Source organism: Sminthopsis crassicaudata, chromosome 1 (genome assembly GCF_048593235.1).
Source record: "Sminthopsis crassicaudata isolate SCR6 chromosome 1, ASM4859323v1, whole genome shotgun sequence".
Lineage (NCBI taxonomy): Eukaryota > Metazoa > Chordata > Mammalia > Dasyuromorphia > Dasyuridae > Sminthopsis > Sminthopsis crassicaudata.
In genome coordinates this window covers 368489394-368502059 of record NC_133617.1, presented here as the reverse complement: position 1 = coordinate 368502059, position 12666 = coordinate 368489394, and the positions used below count along the sequence as shown (strand labels likewise).

General features: G+C 34.4%; 1 protein-coding gene across 6 annotated transcripts in view; it reads left to right on the top strand.

Moving 5' to 3' along the window:
- Nucleotides 1–12366, top strand: part of HDHD2 (haloacid dehalogenase like hydrolase domain containing 2) — a 38520-nt gene extending 26154 nt beyond the window's left edge. For all 6 annotated transcript variants that reach the window (XM_074279317.1, XM_074279318.1, XM_074279319.1 and 3 more), the window contains 3 exons: nt 4236–4452; nt 8347–8410; nt 10769–12366. In XM_074279317.1, the coding sequence (XP_074135418.1) occupies nt 4236–4452; nt 8347–8410; nt 10769–10872 (385 nt within the window). In that variant the 3' untranslated portion in view covers nt 10873–12366. The remainder of the gene's footprint in view (nt 1–4235; nt 4453–8346; nt 8411–10768) is intronic.
- Nucleotides 12367–12666: the final 300 nt, after the last annotated feature.

Below are 12666 nucleotides of genomic sequence, written 5' to 3'. Positions count from 1 at the left end.
ATGACATCAGTTAGGGGAATAAAGAAGAAATTACCTTTTGGACTTATGGAGGGGGGTGGAAGTTCATGACCAAACAAGGAATAGAGGGTCATAGAGAGGTAAAATAGACAATTTTGCTTATATAAAATTTGAAAGTTTCTGCACAAATAACAATGTAGTCAAAATTCTAATTTTAAAATTAGAAACAATTAGGAAAAAAATCTTTTGTAGCAAATTTCTCTGATCCAGGATACATAAGGAACTGATTAAAATTATGAGACTAATTGCCATTTCTCAATAATTAAATGGTCAAAGGATATGAACAGGAACAGGAATTTTTCAAAAGAAAATCTATATGAAAAAATGCTCCAAATCATTAGTAATTAGAGAAATGAAAAATAAAGCACACAGAAATATAGCAGTTTTGATGCCCACTAATTGGGAAATTTCTCAAATTATGGAATATGAACAGAATTGAATGTTAATGTAACATAAGAAATGTTAAAATAGGGCAGTTTCAGAAGAAACTGGGAAAATCTTTGTGAACTAATGTGGGAAAAAGTATGCAGAATTAGAAGAACAATTTATACAATGATAATAACATTATAAAGAAAGAAACCTTTAAGACTTGAGAACTCTGATCAGTCAAATGACATTAACTGTGCCAAAGATGAAAATGACAATGCAACAATGATGGAGAAAGTGATGGATTCAAAATGTTTGGACATGGCAAGTTGGGTATTTATTTTTCTTGATAGCATATTTGCTGTAAGAGTATTTTTTTTTAGTAGAAAAAAAACAGAACTAATAAAAGCTTGATGTTAAAGGAGAATAAAAAGATGAAATAAAGCACTGTACAAATCCTTTTTTTTTTTTTTTTAAGTCTTCCAACATGGTTCTGTCAAAATTATTAGAAGGAAGAAATGTGGCAGAAAACTGGAGGTGGAGGGAAAACCCCACCATGAACAATGAGATATACTTAAGGTGACTTTATGTTGTGCCAAAATGCTATATTAGAAGATAAAGAGTTGAGAGTATAAAGGAACAGAAATTGAAAAAAAATTAAGATAGATTTTCCCCAAAGAGAAGCTTGTTATATGTATTTTATACCTTTTATTTTTCTTACTGACTACATAAGGACAAGATGAAACATCTTTACAGCAAGTGATCTTTAAGTAAAGTTGCAGAAGAGAGGGGCTAGATTTTCAACTTTTTGAAACAAACTTAACAGAAAATAAAATTGGGAATTGTGGTCCTATGCTCTTAAATTCAATCCCTGAGAATCCTAAAATGGATTTGGTATTTTCCTCCCCCAAACCCATGCCTCTTCCAAAGTTACCCACTTCTGCTGAACCATCCTTCTGGTATCAGGTTCACAACTTCACTGTCATACTTGCATCTAACTCACCTTCACCTAATCCAATCATTTGCTACATCTTGTAATTTGTACCTCTGTAACACCTTTTGCATCCATCTCTTCTTGCTATTCAAATGGCCACTGTCCTGGACCCAGGCCCTCATCACCCCTCAGCCTGACAGTGATTAATTGTCATCTCTTAATTGGTCACCTTGCCTTAACCAAGCAAGCTCTTTTGCCTTCCAATTCGTTCTCCATATATTTCCTCCTTCCCAGCTGTCTGGAGTAAATTTTCAAGGCAGAGATCTGTCCATATTGCTTCCCTACTTAATAATGCAATAACTTTTAGGATCAGACCTCCTCTGATATTTGTAACCTGGCTCCATTTTCCACTGTAGTGGGAAAAAAACAAGGACTGGGTATACAGACCTGAATGTTCTAGTTCTGTCTTGGCTCTTAATCAGTGAGAGAAAAGTTAACATGTTTCTTAACTTCTTTTGGGCCTCTTTTTTGTTTTTGTTTTTAAAGTTAAGGAGTTGAAGGAAGATATCTGTATTTAAAGTTCTTTCAGCTCTAAAATTAGTTTGAATCTCTATTTCCTTTTTTTTAATTTTTATTTAATTTTATTTTTATTTATTTAATTTTTTTCCCCCCTGAAGCTGGGGTTAAGTGACTTGCCCAGGGTCACACAGCTAGGAAGTGTTAAGTGTCTGAGACCAGATATTTCCTTTTTTCTTCTTCATTTTTAATGATCCTAGTTTTTGTGACCTTCCTTTTGAGTTTTAGTTTCTTTTTCTTCCAAATCAGGATTTGGCAAACCAGCTTGCCTGCTTATGAGCCAAGAATGGTTTTTAAATTTTTAAATACAATAAAATTTTATTTAAAATATGTTAAAACAACAGCAACAACGACATGTTTAATTCTCAGTACCAAAGCAGCTAATCCTGCTCTAGATCATTAGTAGTTTTTGGTTTTAAATTTCCTCGAGACAATAACCAGATCTTTGCATGTTATCTTCTGCTATAGACTTTCAAGTCAGGGTTGCTTTAAATCCCCCTTTTCTCTTTGTATTCCAAAAGTGCTTACAATTAGGCAGGAAATCTCAGGTTTTCTATGGTAGATCCGTAACAATTGCAAAAGCAACCTTAATATTACCTTAGAACCACTTTAAGTACTGTGATGTACATGTGAATATTTGGTTAAGATGTTTGTGAATTGCCTGGATAAGGTTTAGTTTCTAATTCATTCTAACTATGCAATATAACAAAATATATACTGTAAGAAAGATTGATAGGAGCAGGAACCATTTCACTGAGAGATTTGTACATCCTGCAGTATAGTATAGGCCTAATTCCCATTTAGAGTAGTGTAGAGCAACCCACAACTTCACCCTTTCCAGGGAAGGCACTGAAATACTGTCTGGGAATTAAGTACACACATCAATCAAACTTACAAGCCCTTTTCCCAGTTAATATATGATAAAATATTTACTAAGCTAAATCAAATGTTTTTAGTTTAGCTGTATAAATGGAATGCACTTTTGAGGTCTGTTGCATAAAGAAATCCAGTTCCCCAGCAGAGGAGCAAATGAATGGGAAATGGGGGTGGGGGTGGGGGTACATCTAATGAAGGACACTAGGAGGTGATTTGTCCATTAGCTGTGGTTCTTTAAGACAAGCACAGTGGCTTTGCTAAACTTTTAAACAATTGAATCATAGAACCTCTCCTAAGAAATAAATTTCTGTTAATATCAGTGATTGAATTTGAGTAGTAGGAAAGGATCTTTCTTGTGCTGTGAGTCATCTGTAGTAATGTGGAACATTTTAACTAACACTTGGGCATAGTAATAGCCCAGTATTGGTTTTTACTTAATGAAATATTTAATCACAAAGGTCCGAATTCTGCATCTCCCACAGGAAGGTAATCTTGAGACCACTGACAAAAATAATTTAGCAGTTTGATAGTTGAGTGCTTAATTACTAGAAATTGTTAAGATGTGATGAGTTTTTAAATGGTGAGCATAGGAAATATTTTAATATAAGTAAATGTCTTAAAATAACTTAGATTAGTGGAATTATACTGGTTAAAAGCTAGTTAAGAAATCAAGTTCTTCTCCCCTCTTACACAGTATATGAATGTGATTGCTCAAAAGTCTGCTTACTGTTATCATTAGGGGGTAGGGAAACCATATCTGAGTGTAGTTGTTCAGTTGCAGTTTTTTCAACTCAGTATTGCTATATAGGATCTTTGCTTTAGTGTAGGATTTGACTATCAAACTGGTAGTAGAGTCCTCTATTATCTTATGTGTCCAAACAGGGTATCAGAGTGGAGGATTGTAACTTTGATTTGCAAATTCAGCCCTAAAAAATATACAAATGGTATATAATGTTACTACTATAATATTAGCAATTATAGGATTAAGAAAATAATAAGATGCAAGAAGAAATAAGAATTAAACTTAGGTTCAGAAAATGAGATTTTTTTTCCTTAAAGCGTTTAAAAAATATTTTGAAAAAGAAGAAATGCTGAATGATTATGTAAAAGAAAAATTTAGTTGACAAGTTACTAAAGCAAGAAAAATTATATTAACTTACAAAAAGATTCCTGATCCTCCTTGGTAACTAAGTAAATAAACTTTATTCCTTGAGTTATCTTTCTTAGATGATGTAACTCTGAAGCCGCTAAGGGTAAAAGGTTGAACCATCCATAACAGTAATTCATAGCAGTGTTTTCCATTAAAGTCTTTGTGTGTTCATTAACAGACAAAAAGATGTTAAATGATAAGAAGGAATTATGTATTTAAGTGAAAAAAAAAATCACTGTCTAAAGTTAACATCCCTCTCAGGCCATAGTAGAATTCCTCTTAAAGTCAGTTTGCATTTTTTTCTTCTCTTTCTAGACTATTACTGAATGGTGCTCCTCTTATAGCAATACATAAAGCCAGATATTATAAGAGGAAAGATGGCTTAGCCCTGGGACCTGGCCCATTTGTTACTGGTTTGGAGTATGCTACAGACACCAAAGCCATAGTGGTGGGAAAGCCAGAGGGAAATTTTTTCCTGGAAGCTTTGCGTGGCATTGATTGTACACCAGACGAAGTCATTATGATTGGAGATGTAAGTAAATGTTCCACAACTGTTTCATCATGCCTAGTGAACTGGTTTAGAATAGCTACTTTAGGAATGCAGGTGTTACCACTGGCCTTATGTATAGTAATAATTCAAATTGTTGGCATAATTTAAATGATGTAAAATTAAATGTAAGCATAATGTAAATTTTAAAATGTAAAGACTCAGAATAGTTGTTATCTTGATAGATGGTTTTTGGAAACTAAGTTTTAGAGGTTTCTAAAAATTCCAAAGAACATGCTGAAGCGTGTGTGTGTGCGTGCATGTGTGTGTGCATTTGACATAATTATTTATATATGCATATATATATATATATATATATAAAATCTATATTTTTAAAGTTCTTTGTTGTAAGCCTACAAAATCATTACCAGTCATTATTAAAAAAACCTTGATTTCCAGTTGATAAATAGTCAAAAGATACGAACAGACATTTTTTTAAGGAAGAAATTCAGGCTATCAAAAGCCATATGAAAAAATGTTCCAGGTCACTTAATAATTTTAAAAATGCCCAATGAAGCTCCGCCTCATACACCCATCAAATTGGCAAAATTAATATGAGGAAAATGACAAATATTGAAGGGCTATGGGAAAACAGCTACAATAATGTATCATTGAAGCTGTGATTTAGTGTAGCCATTCTGGAAAACAATTTGGAAATATGCCTCAAAGTTACTAATTGTATATGCTCTTTGACTTAATGATACCACTCCTTGAGATATATTCAAAAAAATATGTTTTAGTTAAAGGACCCATAGGTACAAAAAGTTTATAGCAGTTCTTTTTATAGTAGCTGAGAACAACAAAGAAAGGAGGGTATCTATCAATTGGGTAATGGTCAAAAAAATTTATAGTAACATGGAATATTATAAGAAATAATGGTTTAACAATTAACGTGTATGGATGGGATTGCCTGTCATCTAGGGGAGGGGGTAGAGGGAGGGAGGGGAAAATCTGGAAAAATGAATACAAGGGATAATGTTGTAAAAAAGTTACCCATGCATATATACTGTCAAAAAAATTTATAATTATAAAATTAATTTAAAAAAATAGAAAGAATGGCTTTAAAAATTTAGGAAAACCTTTATGAAGTGATGCAGAGTAACGTGAGCAGAACCATGAGAACAAGTTATATACAGTGTAACATTTTAAACTCAAACAACTTTGAAAGACATAAGAACTCTTATAGTGCAGTGACAAATCATCCTTACCTCCAATAGACTAATCATGAAGCTTATTACTTACTCCCTGACATCGATAGTGAATGCAGGGCTAATTGGGACATATTTTTTTGATATGATCAAGAGTAGAACTAATTAATTTTTTCTTGATATTGCATATTTGTTACAAAGGCTTTTTACCTCCCAGCCTCATCCCCAATTATGAAAAGTAGGAAGGAGAGAAAATACAAAATAAATTTTTATTGATAGAAATAAAATTACATCTTTAATAAATGAATCTAGACACTCCATATATAGTAGAATGTTTAGTGCTTAGTGACTAAAGTACTGTACTTGAGTTAGGAAGGCCTGAGTTTTCATTCTGCTTTAGATACTTGCTATCTTTGGGATCAGGCATAAGTCAGTTCACCTCTTTCAGCCTCAGTTTTCATATTTTTAAAACAAAAATAATAACACCTACTTCACACAGTTGTATTATATAGTTTGTAATTTTAAAGACTGCATACATTTAGCAGTTAATATGTTGCTGTTGTCATTTTTCAGTCGTGCCCAATTTTTTCATAGCCTCACTTGGGATTTTCTTGGCAAAGATACTGGAGTGGTTTACCATTTCCTTCCAATCATTTTACAAATGAGGAAACTGAGGCAAACAACTAGGAAGTATCTGAAAATTTGAACTCAAGATGAATCTGACTTCAGATCCAATATACTGTACTCTATGGCGCTACCTAGCTACCCTCCTTAGTATGCAATAGTTTACACGTTTGCGTCATTTAAATTCTTTCTACATCTCTGAAGAAGATGGATTATATAAATATATTTTTAAAACTTGAAAGTTTCTTATGGAAGTGATCCTGGGCTCTTCATAAGAATAAGATGTTTATCTAATATTTAATGGCTTACAAAGTGTTTTTACCTACATTTTCTCATCTAAGCCTAAAAGGAAATCTCAGAGGGAGGCAGCAGAGCACAAGCTTGGCCAGTTATTGTCAAATTACTTGTTGTCCAAGTATCAGCCTCCACAGGTTCTGAGAAACTTGCCATCCCTAGAATTTAGCAACAGTGATTGATAGGGTTTTTCAGCCACAGCAGTTTTTGAAGACCAGCTCCTGAGAGTTTTGAATTGCACTGGAAAAGGGAGAAATAATGGATCCTTGAAGTATTGCAATTTCAGTTGAATAGTCACATTAAATGATCTTATTTTCACTTCATGTAACTCAGCAAATAACAGATCTCCCCTAGGATGGCAGTGGAAATATTAATCCATAGCCTGGCTTTGATGGTGATTCTTTGAAGATTTTCAGGTTACTTTTTGCTAAATTCATTAACTCTCAATACAACAGGCTATAAGATAAATATAATACTATTGGGTTATATTTACTCTTAGACTCAGTGATACCATTACTAGAGAGAAATGTAATTGCTGCATAGAACATCTTTAATAATACCTGATATTTATATAATGCTTTATAGTTTACAAAATACTTATACAACATATACTGTCATTTTATGATCATAATTATCTTATAAAGAAGGTAATACATGCGGCATTGATTTCATTGTATAAAGACAGATTTAAAGCTTAAATCCAGGTCCTTTTAGATAGTGTTCTTTCCAGGACGTTGTGGATTCACATCTTCATTGGACCCTGGTTGTGTCAGTGGCAAGTGGCACTAGCCCAATTTTGAATCAAAGAAATTCTAGAGGAGTTCGTTTATTCTACTCTTCTACCCCTGTGTTACAAATAAGGAAATTAAGTCACATAAGGTCTAGTTCCTTGCCCAATCTCACTTAAGTGATTCATGATAAAACTGAAACCAGATTTTCAGCACATTTTTTAATATTTATATTACTTTGTCTCCCTATAATTGGATATGGATAAAATTGCTTTCCAAAGTCACTTGAACAGTTGAGATTTTCATTCTCACCTTTCTCAGTTCCCAGTCCTCCCTTTTTTAAATTCTGTTCTCTGCTATGGACTTGTATAATCATAATCTGATGACACCTTTAGATGACACCTTTTTATAGTATTCCCAACCTCCAGAATTGGACTGTATTTAAACTACACCTAAAAAGCAAAAGTTTATTTGTCCTATGTTTTAATATGCTCAGGAAAGAGGCATTTTTAGTATTCTAATATTTTCAGAGGAGGAGTCTCTATCCTCTCTTAGAAAACATCGTGTGAATTTCAAGGCACTAGAATACTTGCTTTCAAAAACTAACTACTGTGTTACTTGGCTTCATAACTTTAGAAGCAGGAAAAATAAGAATGTTATATCCATTTAATGCTTTAACATGAAAAGTGGCCTATATTTCTGAAAGTACAGAACATTTAAGATCAATAAATATGTTCTCTGTGCTTCAGAAAACAATTTGGCTACTATAATGCCTGTTTTAAACTTCAGACATTTCCCCCATAAGTATGTAGGACATGGTTAGGAGACTACTTTGTCTTGCATCTTTCTCACACTTCCTTTTCATGGAAGGTGATGGAATTACATTAGTCACTATATATGAAATGTAGGTCGTACCTCATTTCATTTGTAGCTTCATAGAAACAACTACTTGCACTGAAACATGGTGGTTTTTATGCTAATTGATGGATTGTGGGTGGTTTTTTTGTAAGTTGACTTTTTGAAAGCAAATGCTGGTATTTACCGGTGACTAATATTTACTATCTATTCTATTTTATCTTTCCTAGGACTGCAGAGATGATGTAGGTGGAGCTCAGAGTATTGGTATGCTAGGTATCTTGGTGAAGACTGGTATGTATCTTTTATTTCTGCCTGTCCTCTTGGGCAATACCATAGGGATTTAATTTCCCACTGGAAACCCACTGGATCTAAAAACTACCTGTCTGTCTGCAAAAATGGCAAACCCTTCTGGAGACCTTATTCCTTATGCCTCCAGCTGGAAGTAAAGTGCTCTGAAGTTCGCAATGGGCAGAAGCTTATAGAGGGAAGGAAGGCCTATACTCATATTACTAGGAGCTTCATTGTAATGATAACTGTGAGATCTGCCTTCACCCATGTACAAATAGAATTCAAAACAAGTGCTTTTCTGGACATCTCCTATGCCATCTGAGATTGATTAGATCAGTTCATCATTGGTTACAATGTTTTATAATATATAGTGACAACATAATCATTCCTTTAGTTCCTATAGTGTGTGTGTGCGCGCATGCCATATGTGTGTCAAAGCCATCACATTTGGCATCTGGCCATTTTAACAATCTAATATATAATATTCAGCATTCCTATTTTCTCAAGCCTCTTTTTGCCTATTTTCAGCTTATTATAATTAGTAAAGAAAAGTTTGAAAAACAGTAGGAATTCAAATGATTGAGACCAAGGTATCACAAAAGTGTTGGTTTCTCAAATACAGTTTTCCTCCAAAGAACATAATTGACTAAGATTCATTTGTAGATGAAGTAGGAGGCAGTAGGTGAAGTCCAGTAATTTATCTTATAGCCTGTTTATTGTATTGAGAATGAATTTAGCAGAAAGTAACCAGAAAATCTGTCCAAGAATTATCGTCAAAGCCAGGCTATGGATTAATGTTTCCACTGCCATCCTAGCTCCAAAAAATGATAAAAACCATTTAATGTGACGACTGTTCAACTGAAAGAAGATTTAAAATACACATTGAAACTCACAAATAGACTGTAAGAAAGAATTACCTCTGTGGGGAAGCCATGTTGGCCCCAGTGTTAGAATGGGTTTTGTCTAAGATGTTCAGGCCATTGTTTATACATTCCAATATTCAGAGTCCCCATTCTGCCAGGATTGAAAAATGTGTAATATGTATTTTTGCTCTGTTGTTCACTAATTGACCTACAGATTATTTATAACAGTAGCCCCAGATCTTCTCAAGGTCTTCCTTTCTATGTAGGGAACTGATAGTTGGTGTCATGATTACTCTTATTTTATTTTGTTTGTATGTTCATTCAAATTATTGTACGTTTCCAGCCACAGCATTCTTGCCCCCCGATGATCCTGGGATCCCATGATTCTGTAATTGAGGATTTGGACTGAAAGGGCCTGAAATAATCTTATCGAAGTTCTTCACTGGTCAGGCTCTATATGTGGGAAACCTAAGGTGTACCATGTAATTTGAAATAAATTTTTCTTTTACTTGTGGCTTTCAGAGGAGCTCAAAGATAATACTGACAGAGAAACAATACTCTTAAATGATTCCTGTTTTAGGATTTGAAAAAGTTAACTCTTCCACCTGAAAACTTGTCATAGATTCTTAAGAGCTGTAGAAGAACTCAGTAATCATTTATCTCAAACCATATGTGAAAAGAATTCTAACAAACTACACCTTATCAACCAGTGGCTTCCTAGCCTTTGCTGGAAAATTTCTAATGAGAGAGAACCTACTGCTGTCCCCCAGTAATCCATCCTGCTTTAGGATACCCCTGATTGTTAAAGATCCTAATCTTAAGAGCATAAACCCTTAACATAGTTTTTCTTCCCTCCCCCCATCTCTGTCTCTGAGTCTTCTTCCTCCTCCTCCCCCATTTCTCTCTCTCTCTCTCCCCCCACTCTCACTTTTATACTGTCCCAGTCTTTGTCTCACAATATCATAATGTTGATTCTAAAAGAGCAAGAAATTATGGGAAAATGTAAGTTGGGAAGTGAGAACAAATAGAATAAATAGGTAACAATTCACATTTTTATATACAGTCTCTCATCCCATGATCATCCTAGGCAGGTAGTTCAAAAATGATTCCATTTTTTCAAATGAGGAAATGGTGATTATGATTCTTTCTTCCAATTTAAAGACATTCATTTTTCATCCCTGTCTTCAAAGTAAATGGGGGGGATGAAGGATGATTTTGGCAGTGATTGATAGAAATTTAGAGCTGCCATAAAACAATACAGTAACGTTGTCATTGAGCAGTTCCATGATTCTGATGAATGTTGAGTGTGAAGTTTGTTTGAACTATTTCTTAGCCCATCAAAACTTTTGCAGAAGATGGTTACCTTCTGGTTCTCCAGTGACTGGGGAAGGGGTGGGGGGAGGGAGAGGGGAAGTTCTAGGATGACCCAGGTGCTCTAGGACCAGGATTAATTTAACTTCCAAAGCAAATGCCTTTGTTTGCTCTGTTTTCATTTCAGGGAAATATCGAACAGCAGATGAAGAGAAAATTAATCCAGCTCCTTACTTAACCTGTGAGAGTTTCCCACATGCTGTGGATCACATCCTACAACATTTACTTTAAGAGACGATGACACCATGAACCAATTTGAAATATAACTTTATTTCCCAGAATGCATCTTCTTTGAAAACTCATTGGACCAGAATACATAGAAGCAGGAGGAAAAGATATCAAATTTTAGCCATTTACCATGCCTTACTAATCCCTTTTGATTGTGTGTGTGTGTGTGTGTGTGTGTGTGTGTGTGTGAACATGATAAAACCTGAAGAAACAAAAGCTGAAATCTTATGCCATTCCTTTTAAAATATCCATCAGGTTAGACAGTCCTTGGAAAGAAAATCCACCATAGGAATGGTGTTCTGCTTATCTTTTAACAATTACCCTGGGAGGGGGTAGTATTCAGTGTGTGAATAAAGTTGACTCAGTTTTTTTAAATTATAAAATAATGTGTTAATAGCCTGTAGTTTTAGTATTTTATGTAGATTTAGTATTAATTGAAACTGTGAAGTCCAGCAAATATTTGAAGCAAATGAAACATGTAGAAAGTAAAATGAATTATCCCTTAGACCAAACAATCAAGTGAATTTGCTTTAACGGATGATGAAAACTAGATTATCTGCTGTATTATTCCCATCACGGGTGACTTTTCTTTTTCTCTTCATTAGCCAGAAACGACTAATTTAAATTTAGAGCCTGATTTTAATTTAAAATAATATTACCATTAATAACCTATTCATTGCAGATACCTATTATGCTGTGTAACAGTTGTTTTGGAAATTTTATGTAAAATTAAAACTATCAGTATTTTACAGATGTTTTAATTAGACATTGTTATTAACAGGAACAGTGCAGAAACTAAAATCAAGCCTTTAATGTCTTATAGACCATGCATTTTTGAAGTTACTGTCCACCAGGGTCCTATTAACTGTACATTTGTAAGATTTCATTATTTTTCCCTCTAACACTATGGGAAAAATCTTTTAGAAGCTACTGGGACATATTCAAGCTTTTATGTATTTGGTTAGTACAGCTGTAAAATGAAATCCCATCATTTAGTATGGATCATTCTTCTCATGTTAAATCCACCAAAATGAAGGGGCCTAAGCTCGTAATGATTTTCCTCGCACATTTGCATACTGTGATAATCCCAGTCCTTTGCTGCTGTTATACAGGGCTCTTGGGCATTAAATTATTAGAATGTAATTGTACATCATCATAGCATTCACCTTATTGAAACTCATTGGTGTTAATGAGCTGTGTGTTTTGGTACTTCATTGAGTGTAGTTTTGGAGAAGGCTGGGTTGAAGTGGTCGCCATCTCTCCATTTGGTCCTTTTCCTCAGGCCACCAAACACTGTTTGAATATCACACAGACCATCGAAGGCACGAGTTCAGAAAGCAAACGAGAGGGACACAGACAAATCAGAGCTGCCTAGATCTTCCTCCATGTTTTTGGAACTACTCGTTTTTTTCTTGCCTTCTTAGTGCTGGAGTAGCAAGAGAATTTGGAAACAAAAATAAAATAAAACTGACTAAAATAAAAAAATATGAACAATAATTCTGCCCTTGTTGGACTGATGTCACTGCTTTAAAAGTAGGAAAATTAGTGCTGGGTCTGGGTTTCCCACAGAGTGTGTGTCAGCAGCAGGGATGCCTCCAATTAGAAGTTGGGGTGGGAGTGGGGAAAAGAAAACCCTGTTGTTTATAATATCTGAATATTTAGAATGTATTTTTACAACCAAAACAGACAAGCAGAAATTGTGCTTTCTAGTTTGTTTCAGTAGGGGGGAAAAAACCAAGCCCAAACTTCTCTAAGGGTAAATCTTTCTGGAGAGGTTTCTAACTACTGCAGCTGTTT